Source organism: Halichoerus grypus, chromosome 6 (genome assembly GCF_964656455.1).
Source record: "Halichoerus grypus chromosome 6, mHalGry1.hap1.1, whole genome shotgun sequence".
Lineage (NCBI taxonomy): Eukaryota > Metazoa > Chordata > Mammalia > Carnivora > Phocidae > Halichoerus > Halichoerus grypus.
In genome coordinates, this window is record NC_135717.1 from 77,688,529 (window position 1) to 77,712,638 (window position 24,110).

The window sequence follows — 24,110 nt, forward strand, 5'->3', positions numbered from 1 at the left end:
CCACTTTTGTTCAGTATGTTAGACTACCTGCTAATTTAGGCCTGCTAATTTAGTTAAAGAGATTACCCTGAGAAACACCTAAGATAGTCCTCTGTTTAGGAGTAAGTATAATTCTAACTTCCTATTGTTTCAAACGCTCTCTTGGACATTCCTTCAAGCATTAAGCCAGCATTTACCGAGGGCATCCTGTGTGCTCGGTGCTGAAAGATGAATGCATTTGCTCTTTGCCCCGAGATCCATGTAGGTTAATGGAAGAGACAAACACATGCACAGATAATCAGTTCCCACAAGCGAGGCCTGAACGCGTGCTACAGGGGAAGACCTAAGAATGACAGCGGCATCCTGGACGGGTCTGGGCAGATGTTACCACAGGCAGTATGTGATGTGGATCCTGAGAGCTGCAGAGGAGTTTGTGGGGAGATCAAAGAGGAGGCTTTCAAGCAGAGGAAAGAAATGCAGATGCGCAGAGCTATGAAGGGGCTTGGCACAGACCTCGGGAAGACGGAACCTTTCAGTGCGGTGGGAGCGTAAGCTAAGGGGACTGCGTAGAGAATGACAGGAAATGAAGCTGAAGAGGCAGACTGGGGCCAGACTGTGGATGGAGAGCTAAGCAGTTCAGATCTAATCTGGTTAAAAAACAACAGACAAAAAAGGAACTCTAAGAGCTCTTAAACGGTGCAGTGACATGATCAGCTTCATGTTCTCGGAAGAGAACCGTGAAGATAAAAACACGTTAGGCTGAGTGGAAGGAAGAATCAGCCAAGGGAGGTTACTGTGGCAAGCCTGGGGCCATGGGGCGGGGCAAGGGGACACGGGGGGCAACAGATGGGCATGAGACTTCCTCAAGGTAGGACTGACTGATAGGAGGGGAAGTTCCATGCGAGGGGATGGAGGATCATTTTGACAGCTCTAGCTGAGGGCAGTAAGCAAGTAAGACTGAAAGCACAGGGGGCAGAGCAGGTTTTTAGGAAAGCAGAGAGATTAAAAACCGAGTTTCCAGTGTATTAAGGACGCAGGTTCTGGAGTTAGGCTGCCTGGGTTTCAATGTCAGCTGTGGCACTTACTAGTTTGTATGACCTGGACCTCTCTGAGCCTCAGTTTTCTCATTTATAAAATGGGCCAATACATTTATAGGGCTGTTTTAAGGATTTAATGAGATATTCATATAAAGTGCAGTACAATGCTTGACACACAGAAAATGTTTGATAAATGTTAGATGTTGTTATAATTATTGCTAAATTGGTAAGATTACCTTGACAGAGCATGTCGATTAAAGAGCAAACACAACCAAGTTTTAATTACACCGCTGACAGAATCTACATGCTGTGAGCCAAGAATGAGCATGCTGCTTCTTCAAATATATCAAAGCGCTGGGAACAGATTTTGCAATCTTCTTTCTGTTAAATGTTGACGAAGACCTCAGGACATGCAAGGACCAGATTTAGACTACACTAAGTCTTGACGCATTTCAAGGTCTGGCTGTGCCGTATGAATGTGAATCTTTGAAATGGGGAAACCAAAGAAACCAGGTGCCTTTTAAATCCAGCGGCAGAGAATATAGCCCAGAGAGACTGCTAGGCGTGGAGGCTGTGACTCTCACATCTCTTGAACGGAACTGAAGTCAACTGCGCAGGGTAGCGGAGGGGGCTGTACGGTTGTACGGCCTCCGTTTCCCCACCTCGGTCCTTCCCAGGAACATTCCAGACATCTTCGGGTTATATTCTGAGCCAGGTATCTGCACTTCACTTTCTACAACTCACATATTTATTTCCTGCGAAACATTTTTTATTCCCATTTGGCTTCTGTTTGTTAAGTAATCATGAAGTTACTAATGGATATATTTTAGTTCAGTATTTTTTTTTTACTAATTTAAAAAGTATTACACACACATTGTAGTAAATTTGGAAAACAAAAACCAGGAAAAAAAATCAACTATAATACTAGCATCAGGAGATAACCACTGCTACATATTTTTTTGTATATTCTTTGAGATGTTGTTTTCTTATATATATATGTAATTTTAGAAACAAAATGGCAATGACAGTATATACATTATTTGTGAACTGATTTTGTTTTCACCTAAAAATATACCACAAATACGTTTCCAAACCAAATCCCAAAGGCTCTTTCAGAGCTTGATGATTAATTCTAAATTTATCCATATATATAACAGGAGCCAAGAAAATATTTGAAAGGAAGAAAAATGATGTGTGGACTGGCTTATCAGATTATAAAACATACTGCAAAAAGACACTAATTAGAAGAGTATTGTGCTGATAAAATTAGATCACTGGATTTAGAATCTGATCAGGAGGCATTTGAAATCAATGAATTGTATTAGGTCAACTGGGCCTAGTTGTGGTTGGATTCCTGCTCATACCATATATAAACATAAATTTAAAATTACCTAAAGATCTAGATTTAAAAATTATACTGCAGATACATGTTCTTCTCATGCACACACAAAAAACATTCTCCAGGACAGATCATATGTAAGGCCTTAAAATGAATCTTAATAAATTTAAGATTGAAATCACATCAAGCATGTTTTCCAACCACAATGGTATGAAACTAGAAATCAGTTATAAAAAGAACAGAAAAATTCACAAATATTTGGAGATTAAACAACATGTGACTGAAAAATCAATGGGTCAAGAAAGAAATCAAAAGAGAGATCAAAAAATACCTTGGGACAAATAAAAATGTATATACAATATACCAAATCTATGGGATACAGTAAAAGCATTTTAAAGAAAGATTTATTTATTTATTTGAGAGAGAGGGGAAAGAGGGGCAGAGGGAGAGGGAGAGAGAGAATCTCAAGCAGACTCCCCACTGAGCATGGAGCCCAACACAGGGCTTGATCCCACAACCCTGAGATCATGACCTGAGCCAAAGTCAAGAGTCGGATGCTTAACCGACTGAGCCACCCAGGTGCCCCTAACAGCAGCTCATAGTGATAGATGCCTACAGTAAGAAGCAAGAAAGAGCTCAACCTAACTTTATACCTCAAGGAACTAGAAAAAAAAGCCCAAAGTTAGTAGAAGGAACAGAATAACAAAGATGAGAGTGGAAATGAATGAAATAGAGACTAAAAAGACAACAGAAAAAGTCAATGAAACTAAGAGCTGGTTTTTTGAAAAGATAAACAAAATAGACAAACCTTTAGCTAAACTTACCAAGAAAAAAAGCAAAAGAATGCAAATACATAAAATCAGAAGTGAAAGAAGAGCTGTTACAACTTATACCAGAGAAATACAAAGAATCAAAAAAGACTACTATGAAAAACTATATGCCAACAAATTGGACAACCTAGTAGAAATGGATAAATTCCTAGAAACACACAGCCTACCAAAACTGCATCATGAAGAAACAAAAAATCTGAACGTATTCTTAGCAAGGGAACTGATTCATTAATCATTAATCAACAAACAGAAGTCCAAGACCAGATGACTTCATCACTGGTGAATTCTACCAAACATTTAAAGAAGAATTAATACCAATCCTCAAACTCTTCCAAAAAACAGAAGAGGAGGGATACTCCCAGACTCATTTTACAAGGCTAGTATTGCTCTGATACCAAAACTAGGAAAGGACAACACAAAGAAAGAAAATTGCAGGCCAATATCCCTGATTAACATAGATGCAAAGATCCTCAATGAAATATTAGCAAACTGCATTTAATACTTCATTAAAAAGATCATACGCCATGATCAAGTGGGATTTATTCCAAGGATGCAAGAATGCTTCAACATCTGTAAATCAATAAATATGATACACCACTGTAACAAAATGAAGAATAAAAATCATATCATCTCAACAGATGTAGGAAAAGTATTTGACAAAATTCAACATCCATTTATGATAACAACTCTCAACAAAGAGGGCACAGAGTGAAGATACCTCGACATAAACTAAAGGGAAAAAAGACAAAAGGACAAATACTGGTATCCATGTATTATGAAAGTGGTACTACAAGCCTATTAACAGAGAAATGGGCACAGGATATGAACAAAAAATTCACTGAAGAAATACAAATGGCTAATAAGCACATAAAAATGCTCAATTTCATTTGTAACTAAAGGAATACAGATTAAACAAGATAGGGTTTTGTTCCCCCTATCACACTGGCAAAAGTTTCCGAAAGACTGTTAACAACCACTGTTGGGGAAGTGGGTACTTTTATACTACTGTGGGAATATAGTGAGCAATTTGGTCTCATCAACCAAATTTATTTATTTATTTATTTATTTAAAAGATTTTATTTATTTGACAGACAGAGAGAGAGCACAAGTAGGCAGAGCGGCAGGCAGAGAGAGAAGGAGAAGCAGGCTCTCCCTTGAGCAGGGAGCCAGACGTGGGGCTCGATCCCAGGACGCTGGGATCATGACCTGAGCCGAAGGCAGCGGCTTAACCGACTGAGCCACCCAGGCGCCCCTCATCAACCAAATTTAAACACAAATATCCTCTGACCAAATAATTCCACTTTTAAGAGTATATTTTATAAAAATACCAGTAAGAAATTCAAGAATGTATACACAAGTTTGTTTATCAAGACAATCTGTAAGAAAAAAATTTATTAACAACCTCAGTGTCAAACAAGAAGTGAGAGAGATCGATATGTTCGGAGATCCATCCATCCATCCATCCATCCAAAGTATATATAAAGAGAAATCCAAAACTATTAAAGAATGGCTAGTTTGAATGGATGAAAGGGCTTTCAATTTTACTGCTCTTTTTAAAAAAATTTTTTAAAGATTTATTATTTGGGGGAGAGAGAGAGAGAATACAAGCAGGGGGAGCGGCAGGCAGGGGGAGAGGGAGAAGCAGAGTCCCCACGGAGCAGGGAGCCTGATGCAGGGCTCGATCCCAGGACCCCGGGATCATGACCTGAGCCGGAGGCAGACATTTAACCAACTGAGCTACCCAGGAGCCCCTGTTTTTTTTTTAAACTGAAGTATAGTTGACACACAATATTACATTAGTTTCAGGTGTACAATATAGTGATTTAACAAACCTATATGTTATACTACGCTCACCACAAGTGTAGCTCCCATCTGTCACCATACAACACTATTACAATACCATCAACTATATTCTCTATGCTGTACCTTTTATCTTCATGACTTACTCATTCCATAACTGGAAGCCTGTATTTCCCGCTTCCCTTCATCCATTTTGCCCAGCCGCTTACCCCATTCCCCTCTGGCAACCACCAGCTCATTGTCTGTATTTATGGGTCTGTTTCTGCTTTTTTGTTTATTCATCATTTGTTTTGTTTTTTTTAGATTCCACATGTGACTGAAATCATATGGTATTTGTCTTTCTCTGTCTGACTTACTTCACTTTGCATAATACCCTCTAGGTCCATCCATATTGTTGAAAGTGGCAAGATCTCATTCCTTTTTTTTATGGCTGAGTAATATTCCAAAATATATATGTATGTGTGTAGATACACCTGTCTGTCTGTCTGTCTGTCTCACATATAATATCTTCTTTATCCATTCCTCTACTGATAGTCACCTAGGTTAGCTTCCATAATTTGTCTAGTGTAAATAATGCTGCAATAAACATAGGAGTACATGTATCTTTTCTAATTAGTATTATTTTCATTTTCTTTGGGTAAATGGCCAGTAGTGAAATTGCTGGACCATGCATTAGTCTATCTTTAATGTTTTGAGGAACTTCCGGTATTGTTTTCCACAGTGGCTGCACGGATTTACATTCCCACCAAGAGTGCACAAGGGTTCCCTTTCCCCACATCCTCACCAACACTCTTAGCTCTTGTCTTTTTTATTCTAGCCATTCTGACAGGTGTGAGGTGATATCTCATCATGTCATCAGAGTTTTGATTTGCATTTCTCTAATGATCAGTGATGTTGAGCATCTTTTTATGTGTCTGGTGGCCATCTGTATGTCTTCTTTGGAAAAATACCTGTTCAAGTCCTCTGCCCATTTTTATTTTTTTTTAAAGATTTTATTTATTTGACAGACACAGCGAAAGAGGGAACACAAGCAGGGGGAGCGGCAGGCAGAGGGAGAAGCAGGCTTCCTGCTGAGCAGGGAGCCTGATGTGGGGCTCGATCCCAGGACCCTGTGATCATGACCTGAGCTGAAGGCAGATGCTTAATGACTGAGCCACCCAGGCACCCCCCTCTGCCCATTTTTAATTGTATTATTTGGAGGGTTTTTTTTTTGCTGTTGAGTGGTATAAGTTCTTTATATATTTTGGATATTAACTTCTTACTGCATGTATCGGTTGCAAATATTTTCTCCCATTCAGTAGGTTACCTTTTTGTTTTACTGATGGTTTCTTTCACTGTGCAAAAGCTTTTTATTTTAGTGTAATCCCAATAGTTTATTTTTGTTTTTGTTTCCCTTGCCTGAGACAAATCTAGAAAAATGTGGCCAAGGGAAATGGCAAAAGAAATTACTGCCTATGTTTTCTCCTAGGATTTTTATGGTTTCAGGTCTCACATTCAGGTCTTTATTTATTTTTTTAAAGATTTTATTTATTTATTTGAGAGAGTGAGAAAGAGTACGAGCCGGGTTGGGGGGTGTGCAGAGGAAGAGGGAGAAGCAGACTCCCCACTGAGAGCAGTGAGCCCAATGCAGGGCTCAATCCCAGGACCTTGGGATCATGACCTGAGCTGAAGGCAGACGCTTAACCGACTGAGCCACCCAGGTGCCCCTTCCACATTCAGGTCTTTAATCCATTTTGTTTACTCTATATACTTCTGTATTGTTTGATTTCATACCGCAAGCAGCATTGAAATGATAAGAAATATGGATAAAAATACATAATATAAATATTCAAAGCTGCTATTAGAAAATAGTATTTGAAATAGTATGAGCTCACAAGGCACGGAGGAGGACATGCACTTGGCTGTTCGCTGAAGTTGAGGAATACAGGAATTACTGGGTCTTGACAGAAGGAGTACCAGTCTCTGAGGGTGACAAAAGGCCTTCGGGCTGGCTAGGCCTGGGCACTATCCTTCAGAGGACCCTCATTCTGTTCAGTGGTTTCAGGGAAACCACACCCAGGGCACTGTGTTCCCTTTCAGGTACCTCATTACCCGAAAAATGGAGACAAACTGAAATAAGTTCAAAGGAAAATGGCAGGCATGACTAAGAAGCTGAAAGGATCATTTTATGAGGCAGGATTAGAAGAACTAAGTGTCAAACCTGAACTAACTGAACACTAAGGGGAGGGAACATGATTATGACCTACAAATGTCAGGAGGGTGTACATGAGAAGTGGGAGGGGTGATTTAGCACTGGAGGAGAAAGGGCAACTAGAAGTGATAGAAAAAGATTAGGGGGAAAAAACCAGAGGCAGACTGTAAGACTATGCTTTTTCCAAGGGCTAATGAATGATTTGCCTGGGAAAAGGTGTTTAAAAAGAGAAGGGATCAGAACAACCACAAAGTTTAGAGAAGGAAGTGTTCCTTCATTAGCTGGAGTTGCTTTCCATCTGGTGGGGCTTTCTCTGTTCTCCAGGGATTATGAGTGGTTTGCGTTTTATCTGCAAGCAATATTAGATGTGGGCATGGCTGAGCAGGGAGAGAGTTCATTGGCACTTGATCCATTATAAAAAATCTTGAAAAAAATCTCAGGGGCACCTGGGTGGCTCAGTCGTTAAGCGTCTGCCTTCAGCTCAGGTCATGGATCACAGGGTCCTGGGATGGAGCCCCACTTCGGGCTCCCTGCTCAGCGGGAAGCCTGCTTCTCCCTCTCCTTCTCCTGCTCCCCCTGCTTGTGTTCCCTCTCTCACTGTGTCTCTGTCAAATAAATAAATAAAATCTTTAAAAAAAAAAATCAAACACCTCAACTTTTCTTGTGAGACTGGAATTACATTTAAAATGAGGATTTTTATTTTGACTTTGAAATGCAAAGCTTCAGTCATTCTGAAGTCAAAGGAGTACAGGAATGTGTGAAAGAAAAAAAAAAGAGCACTTAGGAAAGAAAGGCAATGTGAAGTAATCAAACTAAAAACAGACAGATGTGTTATACAGCACAGGTGTGAAAACAAATCTTGAAATGTATTAGTACCTCGTTATTTTAAAATATTTCTTTAGCATGTGCGTCACATGTTAAAAAAAGGAAGTTTTTTGTATGGTATCAGTATGCAGCGGGTCCTATGGTTAAATTGGGAAAAGTGTGTTCTAGCTTCTGAAGTGTAATTTACCAGATCTCACTCAGGACATTCTTGTTCCCTCTACCCCTTGCCCACTGCCCATGCTCTGCCCCCACGCCTGCCTACTCAACTCTCACCTCCTCCCCAAAGAAAGGCCACTTTAGACTTAACATCAGAAAAGAATTTCCCCAAAAGTACAAACATGTAATATTTGGGATTCAATGAAAATGCTTATTATATCCCTAGTGCAATAAATTAAATCCTTTTCTCGCCCTCTTTCCCTTCCTTGTTAAAGCTACATATCCAAACCTAGTATATAAGACTGAGTAATCCAACAAGATCTTCCACTTCCTTTTCTCTCCCTTCTAATATTGGCAGGCTAATTCCACCACTACAAGTACTACAGTGAAAAATACTGTCTTCTTGGTTTACTTTCTTAAAGACACCATAATTACATATAGCACGTAAGTTTACACAATGCCCTCTCTAGATAAGGGAGATGCAATTCTCTGTGTATGTATTGAAAGCTCTGCATCTAAAGCAAACAACAACAAACATAAAAACACTTCCAAAGTAAAATAATTTCCACTAAACTGTAAGCTTTTTCTAGAACTTAAGCATTAAGTCCCTTATCTCAGCACCCTTGTTTCCTCCATATATAAAATCTCTACTACAAAATCTTCCTCAAGTCTCTCGGGCACCTTAAGATTTAATGGAAAAGCCCCTATCTATTAAGCCTTCGTTTAACTAAGATACTCTGGAAGAAGGGATTATCAGAATAATAGATGAGTAGGTATGCACAGTAGAGGAAAATATAAAGTAATATGCTCTGCTTAAAGAAATAGGGATTTGAACATGTGGATTAGGGATGACCGTGAGGGCAGCAAGTCTTGCTGCTTCAAACATCCTGCATGCAGGTTCTGTGCCATCGGTGACAAAGGGCACAGCGCCCGTACGGCTCAGTACTGTTCACTGTGTAAGCAACCGGGGCGTCTGAGGAAATTGTTACTAAGGTAATGCAGACGTGAAACACACTACCTCCGATAACCTCACAACACTCCTTGCTCCTAATTTCTTCTCCAGGCTAACCTGAGCCACCCTTCCATGTCCCTGTCCCTTTAATTAACTCTGTGCTTCCAAACTCTCCTCTCCCTGGGTCTTTCACCATGGCTTCCAAGGGCACTCCCATCCCAAAACGACCTTTTGAATCTCACAAGCTAACACCAATTTTCCTCTTTCTTTTACCATCAAACATCTCAAAGGAATGGTTTACATTTGCTACCTCTGTTTCCTATTTCCCTCCTTAGCACCAAAAGAATTTACTTTTTGCTATTCACTGAAACTGCTCTCTCAAAAGGTTACTAAGCCAAGACCTCTCCATCGAAAATTATCAAACATCATTTAGAGAAATAAAAGATATCTTAAATGGAGGAATGCAAGATGACCATGGATCATCAGACTCAACAGCATAAAGTGTTAATTCTGCCCAAACTAATCTACAGATTCAATACAGGCCAAATAAAAACTCTGGCAGGTGCGTGCACGTGTGCGTGTAAAATGACAAGCTAATTCAAGGCATAAGTGGAAATGTAAAGAGCCAAGAATAGCCAAGGCGATCTCAGAGAACAAAGTTATAAGAACATGAAGAGCAATCATGAAGAAAAGTATTACTATAAAGCTATAGTTATGAACATAGCTTGTTAACTGGCACAAGAACAGGCATATAGACCAATGGAAGAGAGAAGGGAATCCAGAAAAATAGCCCAAACCTGGGAATAACTCAAATGTCCCTCAATAACTAGGTGATAAATTGTGGTATATTCATTCATACAATGGAGTGACATACAGCAATGAGAACGAATGAACTATACCTATGTATATCATAATAGACACATTTCATAAACATGATGTTGAATGAAAGAAGCAAGATGCAAAAGAGTTCACACTGTATGATTCCAGGTATAAACAGTTAAAACACAGGTAAAACTGATCTCCAGTGTTAGAAGTCAGGTCACCCATGGAGGGTGGAGTAGTGCATGACAAGAGGCTTCTGGGGTGCTGGGAACTTTCTGCTTCTTGTCCCAGATGTTCATCACATGAGTGTGTAAAAACTCGTTGAGTTGCATCTCATCATCTGTGTATTTTTTTGCATGCATGTTATAAAGGAACACAAAAACCAAAACTGAACTTTAAGGATTCCCTAACAGCACAATTCAATGGCTTTAAGTGTCTTCAACCTGCTTGAGCTCTTCTGGGCTATTTGTTCTGATAACACCTCCTTCTAAAATCTCTCTTCCTGACTTTCTGGTTCTCCTCTGCCTGTCCTTGTATTTCTTCTCTGTCCTACTGCTGTTCTTTCTGCTTCCTCCCACACATGCAGGGGTTTCCTGGGCTCAAGGGGGGGCATTCCTCCGTTCTTCCTTTTTTGTCCTCTGCTGGGGTAACACTGTCTATATCTTTAGCTTTATAATAAAAACAGCAAGTAACTTATGGGTAATAAAAACAGCAAGTAACTTATGGGACATTTATTATGGGTCAGGTATTATTCTAAGTACCTTAGTGCATTAACACATTTAATCTACCTTCTTTGCCAATTTATTTCTTTTGAGATGGGTTTTTGTGGGTTTTTGGGGTCTGAATAACTTTTAGCATAGAAAGTTTCACACACATTCAAAAGAAAATAGTAAAATAACCCGTACGCGAGCTAAACTTAAGGATTATCAAGGTATGTCAATATAATTACATCTCTAACTCCCTTCTCTCTCCGGAGTTTGACCCACATTTTTCAAATGCTTAATAAACACTTCTTTGTGAATGTTCCACTTACACATCAACTCATACTGTTCATACTGTTTAATAAACTGTTGTTTTCACTTAATTACTACAAATAGTTTTTCATGTGATTAAATATTCTTCTAAAACACAGTTTTTAAATGGGTCATATTGTAATCCATTTTATGGATGTATTATAATTTAAATAATTCCATTATTAGAAATTCAGTTTGTTTTCAATTTTTCATTACTACAGTGACAATGTTGCTTGCTAGTACATAAATCCTTGCATATTTATGACCATTTTCTTAAAATTCCTGGGTCAAAGTGTATATACCTCTTTAAGCTTCTGACATGTTACCGAACTATTCCAGAAGAGCTGTACTAATTTTCAGACTCTAGGCAATGAATAAGGGTGCTCATTACCCCACCTACTCAAAATACTGGGGCAACACACACACACACACACACACACACACACACACACACACCAAACTTGCTGATATGACAAGGCTATTTTCATTTGCAGTTCTTTGTGATTCTTTTCATTTGTAGTGAAGCCAAAAATTGAGGCCAAACATTTATAAATATATTTATTGGCCATTTCTTCTTCTGGGAAATTCCTGTTAACACCCTTTCCAGGCTATGTTTCTTTTGGTTTAGTTTCTTCCTTGCTGATCTCCTGGTCACAGCCCTAACATAAACTCTCTTATTCTAGTATCTTTCGCTTATTGTATAGCTTCACAAGTACGTCAACCTTGGTTTGTAAGAGCACTCTTTCTAAAAACAGGTTGGATGAGGTTCCCTCCTCTTCTTCCAATATCTTAAATGATTTCCTACTTACAAAAGAGAGTCCAATCTGACTTCATCCTACTTTCCCAATTTCATCTCCTGGGATAGCCTTGCCATATGCATCTAGCCTCCCGGTATATGCCCTCATCTTTGCTTTTATTCTGATGTATTTCCCTCGTCCTAGAATGCGGACCATCTTCCCTCCTACACACCTCTCTTCCCTATGTTACTCATCCTTCATGACTGAGCGCAACGGGCTCTTTTCTGTGAAGCCTTCTCTGTTCAGAGGTAAATATTGCTAAAGTATTAATTTTGTCTCATGTTTCAAGAGTTGGCGATTTGTTTAATTCCCCAACTCTTCTTCAAATTCCTTGACGGGTTCTTTTTTACATACCAGTGCTGCCTAGCAAAATACCTTGTCCAAAGCTGGCGATCGAGAAGTGACTGGAGTATAAAGCGAAGGAACATCCTAATTCTGGAGGGAAAACACTGAACTTTCCAAAGAGCTTTTTAAGATAAAATGTGAAGCATCTCAAAATCAAGACAGTGTGATGATGCAGACCTTACAGCAGGGCACATAAACTGTATACTGCGGCATCTCACTTGGTTTAAAGTTCTCAAAAAATGGAATATGGGCCAAGTAAAGGATACTAAGGTGGTCTCTGGCAGGAATTTTCTGGCTTTGTCTGCTGAATGTTATTATAATGTATTCTGTTTTTAGTAGCTATTCCAGCCCTCCCTGAACTCAGAGTAGTAATATGATTTCTAGAGGGACTCGAGCCAAGAATCACAAATGCAAAAGCAACTCAATCTGAATGCTCGAAGCAACACACACTAGAAGTGTGTGAACACAAGGGAAGGAGAGAATGCTTCAGCCTCCACCACTGCTCAGGGGACAGGCAGACAGGAAGCTCAGAAAGAAATGAGGTATTTCAGAGATGATGTTCTACAACCTCACACCCATCCAAAATATTGTTATAAGAGGCTAGTTGTAAGGGAAGCCAATCGAGTTCCCTTCCTGCTTTCAATGTTAGGATGGTTCTAATGGTGTGAAGAATAATAAGGAACGTAGCTAGGCTGGATGGAGGAACAGAAGTACAGCTGAGGGAAAAAAAATTAAAAAAAAAAAAAAAAAAAAAGATGTACAGCTGAGGGATGGGCCAACTGGTTCAGGGAAATTGCCCCAGAACATTTACTGCTCAACACAGGTCATGATTTCAGAATACCTACCATATCTCTTCATAGCCAAGCAAAGGCATAGGGAGAGCGAACAGAAATTCACAAAATTAGACAGTCTTAAAGGAGAGAAATTAGCTTTATTTCAAGGTGAAGAGCTCTATTCACAGTCACAGGGGGGTGAGGTGAAAGAAGACAATGTATGGATGGATATGAAGAAAGGATATTGTTACAAGAGATGGAACTGAATGAATTCAGTTGTGGTTGGCAGTGACTCAGATTAATTCCTTTCTGAGATGGTTTTGCAGTGGGCAGGAAATTATACAGAGATGCTTAGTTTGGTCGAAGTAGAAAAGAATCTGAACTTGAGGTTTTTAATAGCTAGGTCCCAGGATGCATAGGTCATGAGGTCTGAGGCGGTAACTGGCATGGTAATTGGAGCCTTTCGGAGGTGATGGATCAAGCTGAAATAGTTCTCTATGCTGGCCAGATCGGGGCTAGAGCCCCCCAGCCCCAATCAGCAGGCTGTGCAACCACATCTGCTTAGGAGGTATGAAGACATGAAAGAACTTCTGAGTTTGGATTTTCGAAAAACTAGAAAAAACTAGAATAAAATGAAATGCCTTTTGCCACAATATCTGTTGATAAAACATAAAATGCATGTGGTCAGAGGGAGCACATGGTGGGTATTTCTTGTCTAGTCATTTACTTTTCAGCAGGTATTTGGCCACTTTTTCACTCTGTAGAGTCCCTCTAGCATTTAGTACCAGGGAAAACTAGAGTTGCTCTTGAAATATTTGTCCCATGATTATTTCCCACAGATTAACTCCAAAATCCTTTCTTCCTTGGTATTTCAAGTCAGCTTGCAGCTTGAATCTCCTAGTTTTCTTCCTGAAGTCTCCATCTGCCCCAGTTGCTTGGCATGTTGAGCCTGAAGCAAAGCCACCACGGCCCTAGGCTCTGTGCAATGCTGAGTGGAAGTGGTCATGATCATGAAGTTGCTACGGGCCTTCTCCTCCCTAACTTGTAATGAACTCCTTTGTCAGGCAATGTCTGATTTTGTTCTCATAAGAAGGAAAGGCTAGGGGTGCCTGGGTGGCTCAGTCTGATGGTGGCCAACTCTTGATTTCGGCTGGGGTCATGGTCTTGGGGTCATGGGATTGAGCCCTGGAGTACGCTCCACGCTCAGCACAAGTCTGCTTGTCCCTTTGCCTCCCCCCCTCCCCGTCTTCCCCCTTCTGCCTTGCGCTGTCTCATGTTTTCTCTAATAAATAAATAAATAAAATCTTAAAAAAAAAAAAAAAAAAAAAAAGGAAGGAAAGGCTATTTGTTGTCTTAGGCCAAAAAGTAAATAAGATGTTGCTGTTCTTCCAAGATGAATCTTAAACAAAATGACATAATAAAAACAAGAGTTTAGCTCCATTCCACCAAGGGGACCTGTATGTACATGACCCACACTCAAAATTCATAGTCCAGTGATCTTCCCAAGAATCATTTGGTTTTATATTGCCAAAGGAACTTCCTCCTTTCATTCCCTCATGACAGAAGCATTAAGGTAGGAGGGAACCCCAGGTACTTAACCCTCTCAAAGCAAGAAAATCAGGGCAACCCCTTCGGGTCCCCTCCCTCCTCGGGAGCTTTGTACTATTGCTTCGCTATCACTCAATAAACCTTGCTTTGCTGCCCCCCCCCGCAAAAAAAGCAAGAAAATCATAAATTACTTTCTAGTATTTTCTAGTACTTTCAAGAGCATGTTATGCCTGGCACATAGTAGGTGCTCCCCAAATATTTATTGAATGAATGCATGCCATATGCCTTGGGGTAGCTAGATTTCTCTATGTAATTTTTACCTTTAGTTTTCAAAGGTTAAAAAGAAAACAGTAACAAAAGCAACTCAGGAGCTGCTCTCTTCCTTAGCCGTGGCTCTGAAAATCCTGCAGTGCCCCACAGGCAGCTCCCCAGCTCGGACGGAAGTAAGTCGTTAAGATTTTTTTTTTTTTTTAAAGATTTTATTTATTTATTTGACAGAGAGAGAGACAGTGAGAAAGGGAACACAAGCAGGGGGAGTGGGAGAGGGAGAAGCAGGCTTCCCGCTGAGCAGGGCGCCTGATGCGGGGCTCGATCCCAGGACCCTGGGATCATGACCTGAGCCGAAGGCAGACGCTTAACGACTGAGCCACCCAGGCGCCCCAGTCGTTAAGATTTTTAGTGAACCTGTATTAACACAAAGCCTGTAACTTAGTTTTCTACACTAACACCCTCCCCGACAAAATATCAAACAGTAGAACTACTGATTCTGAACTTGAGAATCACAAACCTGGAAGGGAGCTAAGAACTACCAGTTCAATTCTCTAGCCCTGCAAGTCAGACAACCAAGGCCCGAGGAGGTACAGTGGCCAGCAGAGTTAAGACTGACTGAAGTGTTTGCCTCAGGAACACTTGTGTGTTATCCTTCAAGCCCAACCACTAAGTAGCTAGGGGCTCAAACTCTACTGTGTCCAGATGCAAAAGGTCTCCATAGAAAAGAGGAAGTCTCCCCTGCCTCAGAGGAAAGTTCTACAAGAAATCTGGTCTTGCTAGAGAACTACCAGACCTCTTACAAGTTGTCATATTGGGGTGCCTGGGTGGCGCAGTTGGTTAGGCATCAACTTTTGGTTTCAGCTAATGTCATAGTCTCAGGTTGTGGGATCGAGCCCCGCATTGGGCTCCACGCTCGGCGCAAAGTCTACTTCAGATTCTCTCTCCCTCTGCCCCTCCTGCTCATGCTCTCTCTCTCTCTCTAAGGTAAATAAATAAATTTTTAAAAAATGTCATATTGTTCATTGTTGCTTACTATTCTTTTCAAAGTTAGAGTCAGTCATGATTTTGTGAAAGGCAACAACTGAGAGGTCAAGTAACCCAGGTATAAGTGGTAAAATGAATTGGGGTCCCACAGATTTATGGGACCAAAACACATGTTGCTAGCACCCGCCACTCTAAATTAATCTCCTTACATACAGCAGAGCTGGAACCAGGCAAGTACAATGATGTGACAATCCAGATTTAGACACTTATCTGTACATAAACCAGCACAAATTGCTGCTTTCTGAGAACTCTATTTTTTATTTGCAGATGTCACCAACATTTTAATTTCTAAGCTACTTATGTCTAGACGCCTCAAAAATGCTGGCTGCTGCTTTCCTGGCTAAAGCATTCTTCCCTTGCTGAGACAATCTGAGTGTTTTGTGTGTGGTATTCTGTACCTGTGAGAACCTCTCAGGTTACCGTCTGTATCAAGACTGTATCTTGATATAGGTGTTATACCTTCTCGGAGCAAGTGAAGGAAGGGAGTGAACAGAGGAGTATGGCAAGAAAGCAGAAGACACGTCTGCAAAAGTTAAAAGTGGGAATAGAAAACCCCCATAAAACCCAAGATTTACATTGGTCTGTCTGGTCCCTGATACAAGAGAATGGGGAGTCATCTTTAGTGTAAGAACGTTCCTGGAACATCAAGGGAACTGTGACGTATCATCCCACTCAGAGAACAAGCCTATAGTTGATAACACTATATTGTATAATTGAGAAATTTGCTGTGAGTAGAACTTAAAAAAAAAAAAGGTAAATATGTGAGGTGATAGATGTGTTAATTAACTTAACGGGGGGGGGGGGATCCTTCCACAATGTATATCAAGTCATCACATTGTACACTTTAAACATCTTAGAATTTTATTTGTCAATTTTACTTCAGTAAAGCTGAAAAGAACCAGCCAGTTACCCATCTGGGTGGGGTGCTCACATGAAGCACGTACCTGAGGCAGAGAGATGGATGGGATGTTCTCCACAAGGCTTTACCAGTCCAAAGACTTGCTGAAGTAGTACTTGAGACTTGAGAAAGTGTAGAGTGTTATAAACAAAGAACCATATTTTCCAGTTAGGCAGAATTTTAATATGGTTGCCTAAGTTGATTGGTAGTATCTCACATTATCTCTTAGAAATCTGTTAACTGACGTAAATAGAGACATTAAAATGAAGGGCCTGTCATTATCAAAATGGAGAAAAATTTCCCTCCTTGCCAAAAGGATCCATCAGAACAGCAGCAGAGTTCTGGGAATCGCAGACACAGACAGGCTAGCTAGCCAGCCCAGTGTATTTGGTTTGGCTCTCAGAAAAGAAAAGTGTCAAAAGGGAGAGGGTGAAAAAAAAACAAAACAAAACCCAAACAACTAATAAGAAATCTAAAGCTGAAACTGTCAGGGCGGTAAGAACAAGGCTTTGTTGCAGCTGAGATTTTAGTGCTAAACCAGCACAAAGCCTGATCCAGTTCCAGCTCATCTCTCTGGCCACGCAGGAAGAGAGAAGGAAATTTCCTCTACCACAGTGGCATGTGTTCAATGTACACTCATGTCCAGGACTGCTGTGTGCTGTTTCCAGCACCTGGATCTGATTCTGGGGTGAGTGTGGCAGGGAGAGACTGGAAAGCCTCCCACAGGAAACTATGGATATTGCTTGAGTTTTTCTTTTTTCTTTTTTTTACTGCCAACCTGATACATTCCCTGGGTGGTGTTTCCTGACTCCTCAGTGAGATGACAAAATGACCCTTGAGTGTGGTACGAGTTGCTGGCCCAGTAATTTAGAAGGGTCTTGGAAGGGGTGCCACTGCTGACCACGGCTCTGGAGTCATGTGGGCTGTTCTCAGTGATTCCCCTAGGTACATATGGCCGTCTTATGGAGGACCATGAGCAGCTGTGAGGGGCAGGCATAATGCAGCGATATAGTAAATCGGGTCTCATGTGACATGGAGAAGGTTGGGGATGAGGTAGGGGTCTGGAGTTGTTATGTAACTAATTTTGGATTGCTAAAGGGAAGAAAATACGTGATGTGATTCGAAAGTTCTTGGGGATGGTTGAGGTTGAAAGAAAAATAGTCCCATAGCCTCCTAATGCTCAGAAAATTTTGCTGTCAGTGTTTATTTAGGTGAAGAAGGGTGAGAATGAGAGACTCCAGGGACATTTCCAGTCCAACCTGGCTCAGTGAATGGTAAGGCTGACCACACGCATGAGCACAGTTCCCCCAGAAAGTGTAGGCAAAGCCACATCAGTCCAGAGCTCAAGTGGCTTCACCCAGCTTCATTTCCACATGGAAGGAATGACCAAGCCTGAAAAGGAAAGTCCACACCAAAGCAAGTACTTCTGGGAGGTTTCACCCAGCTTATTAAAAGGAAGGATCACCAGATCTTTTCTCTCTGCCTCTCTTCCTGAGGAAGCAGCTGGAGAGGGAGGTGAGCTCAACCTTCAGAAGCAGCCAAGTGAGAAAATGAGCTCTTCAAGAGAAGATGGAGAAGTCATGGAATCATCCCACCACACAGAACCCAAGGAGGCCAAATAAACACCCCAGCAAGTCCTGAATGGGGCTCTTTCCAGTAATCCCCAGTGCCTACAGGACTGCTGCCTGTGGGCACTACCCTAGCTGGTACATAAGAGCTGAACGCTAAGGGTTCAACTGAGTGTGCAGGGAGGAAGAGGGGTGTTGGCAAAGCTGCAGCCCTGAGGGACGTTACAGAAACTGCTTAACAGGTATTTTAAGTGGTCTACCACACACTATTCTCCCCCAAAGAAGTCACAGTGCTTGGTCTGTGCACAATGCAGGAGCAGATGTGCATCTCTGTGCTGTGGTCCCTTACGGACACATACTCTGCTTGGCCTAGAAGGCAAAAATGGCCTTGCTGCATCATGCAGATGGTTTCCCATCACTGTAGGAGAGTACCGTTACTACTAGGGCCTCCTCTGACCAGCTAAGAGGATTTTCTTCCAAAGGGGGCTTCAAGGTGCAATAGTGGGAAAAGGTCTGAAATGGAAGGAAATGTCCAGTCCCTACTGTGTCACTTAGCTTTATCATCTTGGGCAGGTCACTTTACCTCTCTGGCCTCAGCCTTCTTGTGTGCAAAAGAAAAAAAAAAGAGGGGGACGTGACTCGAAGATCTCTAAATTCTCTCCAGCTTTGTCTATGAATAAATATAGCTCATTTCTGATAAAACACTGTAAGAACAGTGATCCCCAACTGAGAGCCTGCAGGCTATTTCTAGTTAGAGTTTTTCAGATCTCATGAATACTTCCACTGCGTCTCATCATAGGATGCTAGAGAAAACCCAATACCTTATCTTTTTGATGATTCCCTACCTTCCCGCTAGGTGCATCCTAACATCCATCTGTGGTAAAAGGACTTTTAGGAATAATATCTACTGGTTCAAATTTAGGCTAGGGGCGCCTGGGTGGCTCAGTTGTTAAGCGTCTGCCTTCGGCTCAGGTCATGATCCCAGGGTCCTGGGATCGAGCCCCGCATCGGGCTCCCTGCTCAGCGGGAAGCCTGCTTCTCCCTCTCCCACTCCCCCTGCTTGTGTTCCCTCTCTCTCACTGTGTCTCTCTCTGTCAAATAAATAAATAAAAAATCTTTAAAAAAAAAAGAAAATTTAGGCTAAACACTCACAAAAGGTTGGTGTGATTTCCCATATATTCTGGATGTACCAAATAGCCTAAAATCCAGAGAATCTGAAGTATAATGATGTTTTATCACCAGGCTGGGGTTACACTGAGAAGGAGATTAATCTAGTTTTTAATCTGCCAATTTGGTCCTTTTTTTGAACTTTCCCCAGTTACTCACTGTTCTTATCATTCTGGTGTTTGGGTACCTCAGGCATGCAAAGGTGATGATGTCCACATCCTAGCCTTCCTAGAAATATCTGCATTTAAAAAGGCAATACCTTGGAGGGGTAATTGATTCAAAGGAATAAACTGAACAGTGAAATTTCAGGCACATAGGCAGGAGCTTTACTAAACATCCCATCCTACTACTTTTAAGCCACTATCATATCATTCTTCTCTGTTAAATTGGCAATAGGATGTTAGCACCTGACCTCTGGCTTAGGGATTACATTAGAAAAGGGTAGGATTACAGGCACCTAGGTGGTTCAGTCGGTTAAGTGTCTGCCTTCCGCTCAGGTCATGATCCCGGAGTCCTGGGATCGAACCCCACACCGGGCTCCCTGCTCAGAGAGGAGTCTGCTTCTCCCTCTCCCTCTGCCACTCCCCGCGCTCCCTCCAGCCCCGCTCATGCTCTCTCTTTTTCTTGCTCATATTCTCTCTCAAATAAATAAATAAAATCTTAAAAAAAAAAAGGGTAAGATTAGAGGTGCCTGGCTGGCTCAGTCAGTGGAGCACGTGACTCTTGATCTTGGGGTTGTGAGTTTGAGCCCCACATTGGGTGCTGAGATTACCTAAAAATAAAATCTTAAAAAAAAAAAAAGAAGAAAACACTAAGATTTTTTTTTTTTTTTTTAGTCTGATAACATTAAAACCTAATCCATCAAACAAAACCTAATCTTTAGGGCTACTAAGCATCACTGCAATTTACAGCAAGATCCGTTAAGTGTTAAAACTAAAGGCTCACTTTCCCCAGGAGGGCATATACCAGGTAGAGAGATTTTCTTTTGTGCCTAGGTGGTCTCTTGTATAAAAATTAGTAGACAAAGCAGTAAGATAACATTCATACCATGTAGAATACCTCCAGAAAGTTCCTGATTTCATTCATTCACTAAACAAGTATCTGCTTCATGCTTTATGTGCCTTTATGGTCGATTACACAGCTTTTTAAGAAAGGTCCAGTTACTAAGTTCTTTTCATATAGCCGTCTGGATTGCAGTCACCAGCACGCCCTGCAACTCCCCTGAGGGAGTACTCTGTATTCAGTGGATGTGAGTAACCGATTGTGCAGTACCCCCTACCTTTTAATAGGCAGGGCCCCATGATTTATTTGGAATGCCGTTTCCAGAGTTTGTTTGAAAGTCAGTTGTCTGAAACCCAGAAACAATTACCTAAGTGGTAGTTACGTTCCCAAGTAGTCCCCATGAGACTACTGACCCATAATGCTTGTTACGGGCTGAATCATGCTCCCTCCCCCAGCTCACATGTTGAAACTCTAATCCCATATCCTTAGAATGTGACTGTAGGTGGAGACTTAAGGAGGTGTATTTAAAAAGGTAACCGAGCTCAGGAAATCTGGACACAGAGACACCAGGGATGCATGCACACGAAGGAAAGGCCATGTGAGGATACAGCAAGGAGGCGGCCATCTGCAAGCCAAGGACAGAGGCCTCAGGAGGAAGCAACCCTGCCAACACCTTGATCTTGGACTGCTAGCTTCCAGAACTGTGAGAAAAAAATTACTGTTGTTCAAGCCACCCAGTCTGTGGTATTTTGTTCTGGCAGCCTTGCAAACTAATACCATATTGTTGGTGTATGGTGCCACAGAACTTAACCACCATTCATAACATTTTACATACTGGAAGATGCCTTCTGGGTTCTAACTCCAGACATCAGAAATACATCTTTGCTTGCCCCAGTGGCAAGTGAGTGTGGCCCAGTCCCATCTTTCCTTGGCAGAAAACCTCACTTCTATGGCAGTGGCTCCAGCAGCAGGATGTTCTTATAAGGGGTGCAGGAGGTTCTCTTAGAGGCTCAGGGAGTGACAGCAACAATAGCTAGAACAGTAGGTAGTGGCTGCCACGAAGGGCTAGCTCATTCAAGGAGCAGGGCCTCTTCAGACTACTGAATAATACAGGAAGGGAGGTTGGGGCAGCACTGACCCCCATTCTCCGGAAGCAGGGCGTTAAGTTACGGGGCACAGGGGAGCCAAGTCAGGAATGACAGTAACTGCCTGTGCGTAGACTGAAGATTGCTTATATTTAAGGGTACCCTTTTGATTTTACACCTAAGAGCTCATGCCCCACTGGGAGAAGGGTGCAGTCCCACACCTTTGTTTTTTCTTAAGTTTAAATAGGTTTCCCTTAGAGAATTACTGTTGCACCTGGCCACTGTTCCTATAGGAGCTCTGTATCCTTCCTGCGTGTTGGGGCAGAAACCCATGGTTGAGAGCCCCTGGCCCGTAACACAGGGGATACTGCCCATAAAAACTTTAAGTTACTTCTATTTCTAGACTGTCCCACCAAACCGCTGGTAAAGAATTAAATAGTTTGGAAGAAAGCTAAGGGCCATTTATTTCAAATGCTCTTGACTAGACCAAAAAACTGTCATTTCCAAAGTTCCTAAGTTCTGCGGGCTTTAAGTTTGCAGTGCCTATACTGGTCATGTTTTTTTTGTTTTTGTTTTTGTTTTTTTTTTTGGTATCCACAGGATTAATTTTCTTCTTGCTTAGTTGGGGGAGTATTATCTTTGTAAGATGACATTGGAGACGACAGACCCGTGTTTAATGTACTGGACTGTAGTAACTGTCAAGACTCATTAAAATTCCAAGATGGTAAATAATTGCTCCTGCAGGAGCTCTAGGGAATCAGGAGTGTTTTAACCTCTTCTCCCATGGGAATACTTTAAACACAAAGGGAAAAATGCAATTAGGGCAGCTAGAAAACATTAAAATCTCTATAAATACAGAGCTTTGTAATTAACAAAATATTCCATATTCATATTTTAGAACTCTAAAGAGTCCAATGCAAGACCAAGCTAATAAAAACTAGGCTAAAAAAAGGTTCTTGCATTTTTCACTGCAGAGCCAAGGACACATGAGACCTGAATTCAGAGTAGGTGTTTTATGTTCACTTTTATTTAGTGCAGGCTAGTTGGGGGTAGGCACCAGTAATGAGGACCAAGAGCTATCCTAGTCAAGAAGTGGAGGGAAAGACCTGCAGACAAAACAGAAACAGGAGAAGTCCCCTTCTCTGAGACGAGTTAAGAAAGGAAATGGTTGGAGGGATCTTTTCTATAAAAAAAAGTTTTGATCTAGCTAGGTCTCTTAATCGTCTCTGTCTCTCCACAAGCAAGATTATTCTACATTCTGCACAAAGCCTGTAGTTTTGTCCCCATTGAAGTGCACCCTTTCCTGTGCACACCATAAGGCTACTCTCTCACACTGAGCGTGAGCTGCAAATAAAGCTCAGTAACTGTGTAATTTCAACTATGTAAGAGGTCCTTATCGCCTCTATACCCAAATCCTCATTTCCTCTTCCTTTCCCCAACTCAGCTTTTGGGGGTTTTATCAGAAGTAAGGCAACAGTTTTGTGTCCTATGGCCCAGCTTAGCACCCTGTCAGCCCCTATCCTCTCTTGTGGTGTCTACCTAGCTCTTCCCTATCTTCCTCCCCTTTTTTTGAACAAGCTTTTCTCTGCCAGATTTTCAACATCCAACTGGCAAGATACTCTGCTCTTTGCAGAAAAAGGTTAATGGCAACTGTCAGAGGGAGGAGAAAGTGCCAGACTGTGTGAGAGCAGAGGGAGAGAAGCAGTGAGGCTACTCCACAGGGTTTTTCTCATAAATTTGTTAAGACACACACACACACACACACACACACACACACACACACACACACACACACACTCTCTCTCTCTCTCTCTCTCTCTCTCTCTCTCTCTCAAGCCCAGTTCCGATACAGACACACATTTATCTTCACAGCTCTGCAGTTATTTTTGCTGGATTGCTGGTCTTGCCTCTCTCAGCCTCTCACACTCTGCTGCTCTTAGTTTTTTGGACAAGAGTTCAACATCGGAGCTGAGGAAACAAGTTCAAACATCACAAAAAGAAGAAAACCAGATCAGGAACAGTCAGGCTGGGAACCAGAACAAAGTTTGTTGCCCCACAAAGAACCATTCTTTTTCTTTCTCTCTTTCTTATTTTCTCTTCCTGCTGCCCCCTATCCCCTGCCCCCCAACAGCTCATAAGTCCACTTGGCTCACTTGTGTGGCACAACAATCTGTGCAAATGCATTCAAGAGAGAAGAATGAAACGTCCTGTTGTGACGGATGATTGATGCCTTCCCCAAATGAGGGAGATGACTTCTAGGTTCTGTGCCCAATACTGCCCCAGCATTAAACCCCCCTGATTCACCACCTTGAAAAGAGAGGGATATAAGCCAAAGAGTGATTGATCAAAATCAAGAAAACAAATGGAAGAAGGAATCCAAGAAGAGGACAAGGTCTGAGCCAAGTTTTGGAACAATACTTCCCTGGAAATTAAAAAATGGGACAGAGTGCTGGGAAAGGGAGCTGGAATCCAAAGCTCCATGACCCACAGAGCAGGCTGGCTGATACAAGTTCATTCCAGTGTGGTCGGGCCCCTGATGGGAGGCTGGCATTCACGGTGGAAAAAAAGAATTTGTACTCTAAGGAGAAATTCCATTTTTAGCTTTTTAGCAGATGCTGCCTATCAGTCAAACTGCTTCAAAAAATTAAAAAGAGACTGGTAGTGGGGTA

General features: G+C 41.6%; 1 protein-coding gene across 7 annotated transcripts in view; it reads right to left on the bottom strand.

Moving 5' to 3' along the window:
- The window catches only part of ERC1 (ELKS/RAB6-interacting/CAST family member 1), a 550,857-nt gene that overhangs the window by 6,613 nt on the left and 520,134 nt on the right, over positions 1 to 24,110 (bottom strand). For 2 of the 7 annotated variants that reach the window (XM_078075448.1, XM_078075445.1), the window contains one exon: positions 12,998 to 13,515. The exons of 4 other annotated variants lie outside the window; for them this stretch is intronic. In XM_078075448.1, coding sequence (XP_077931574.1) covers positions 13,375 to 13,515 — 141 coding nt within the window. In that variant the 3' untranslated portion in view covers positions 12,998 to 13,374. Of the gene's footprint in view, positions 1 to 12,997; positions 13,516 to 16,665; positions 16,742 to 24,110 lie in introns of those variants that run through there. One more of the 7 variants, XM_078075442.1, reaches the window with a different exon arrangement.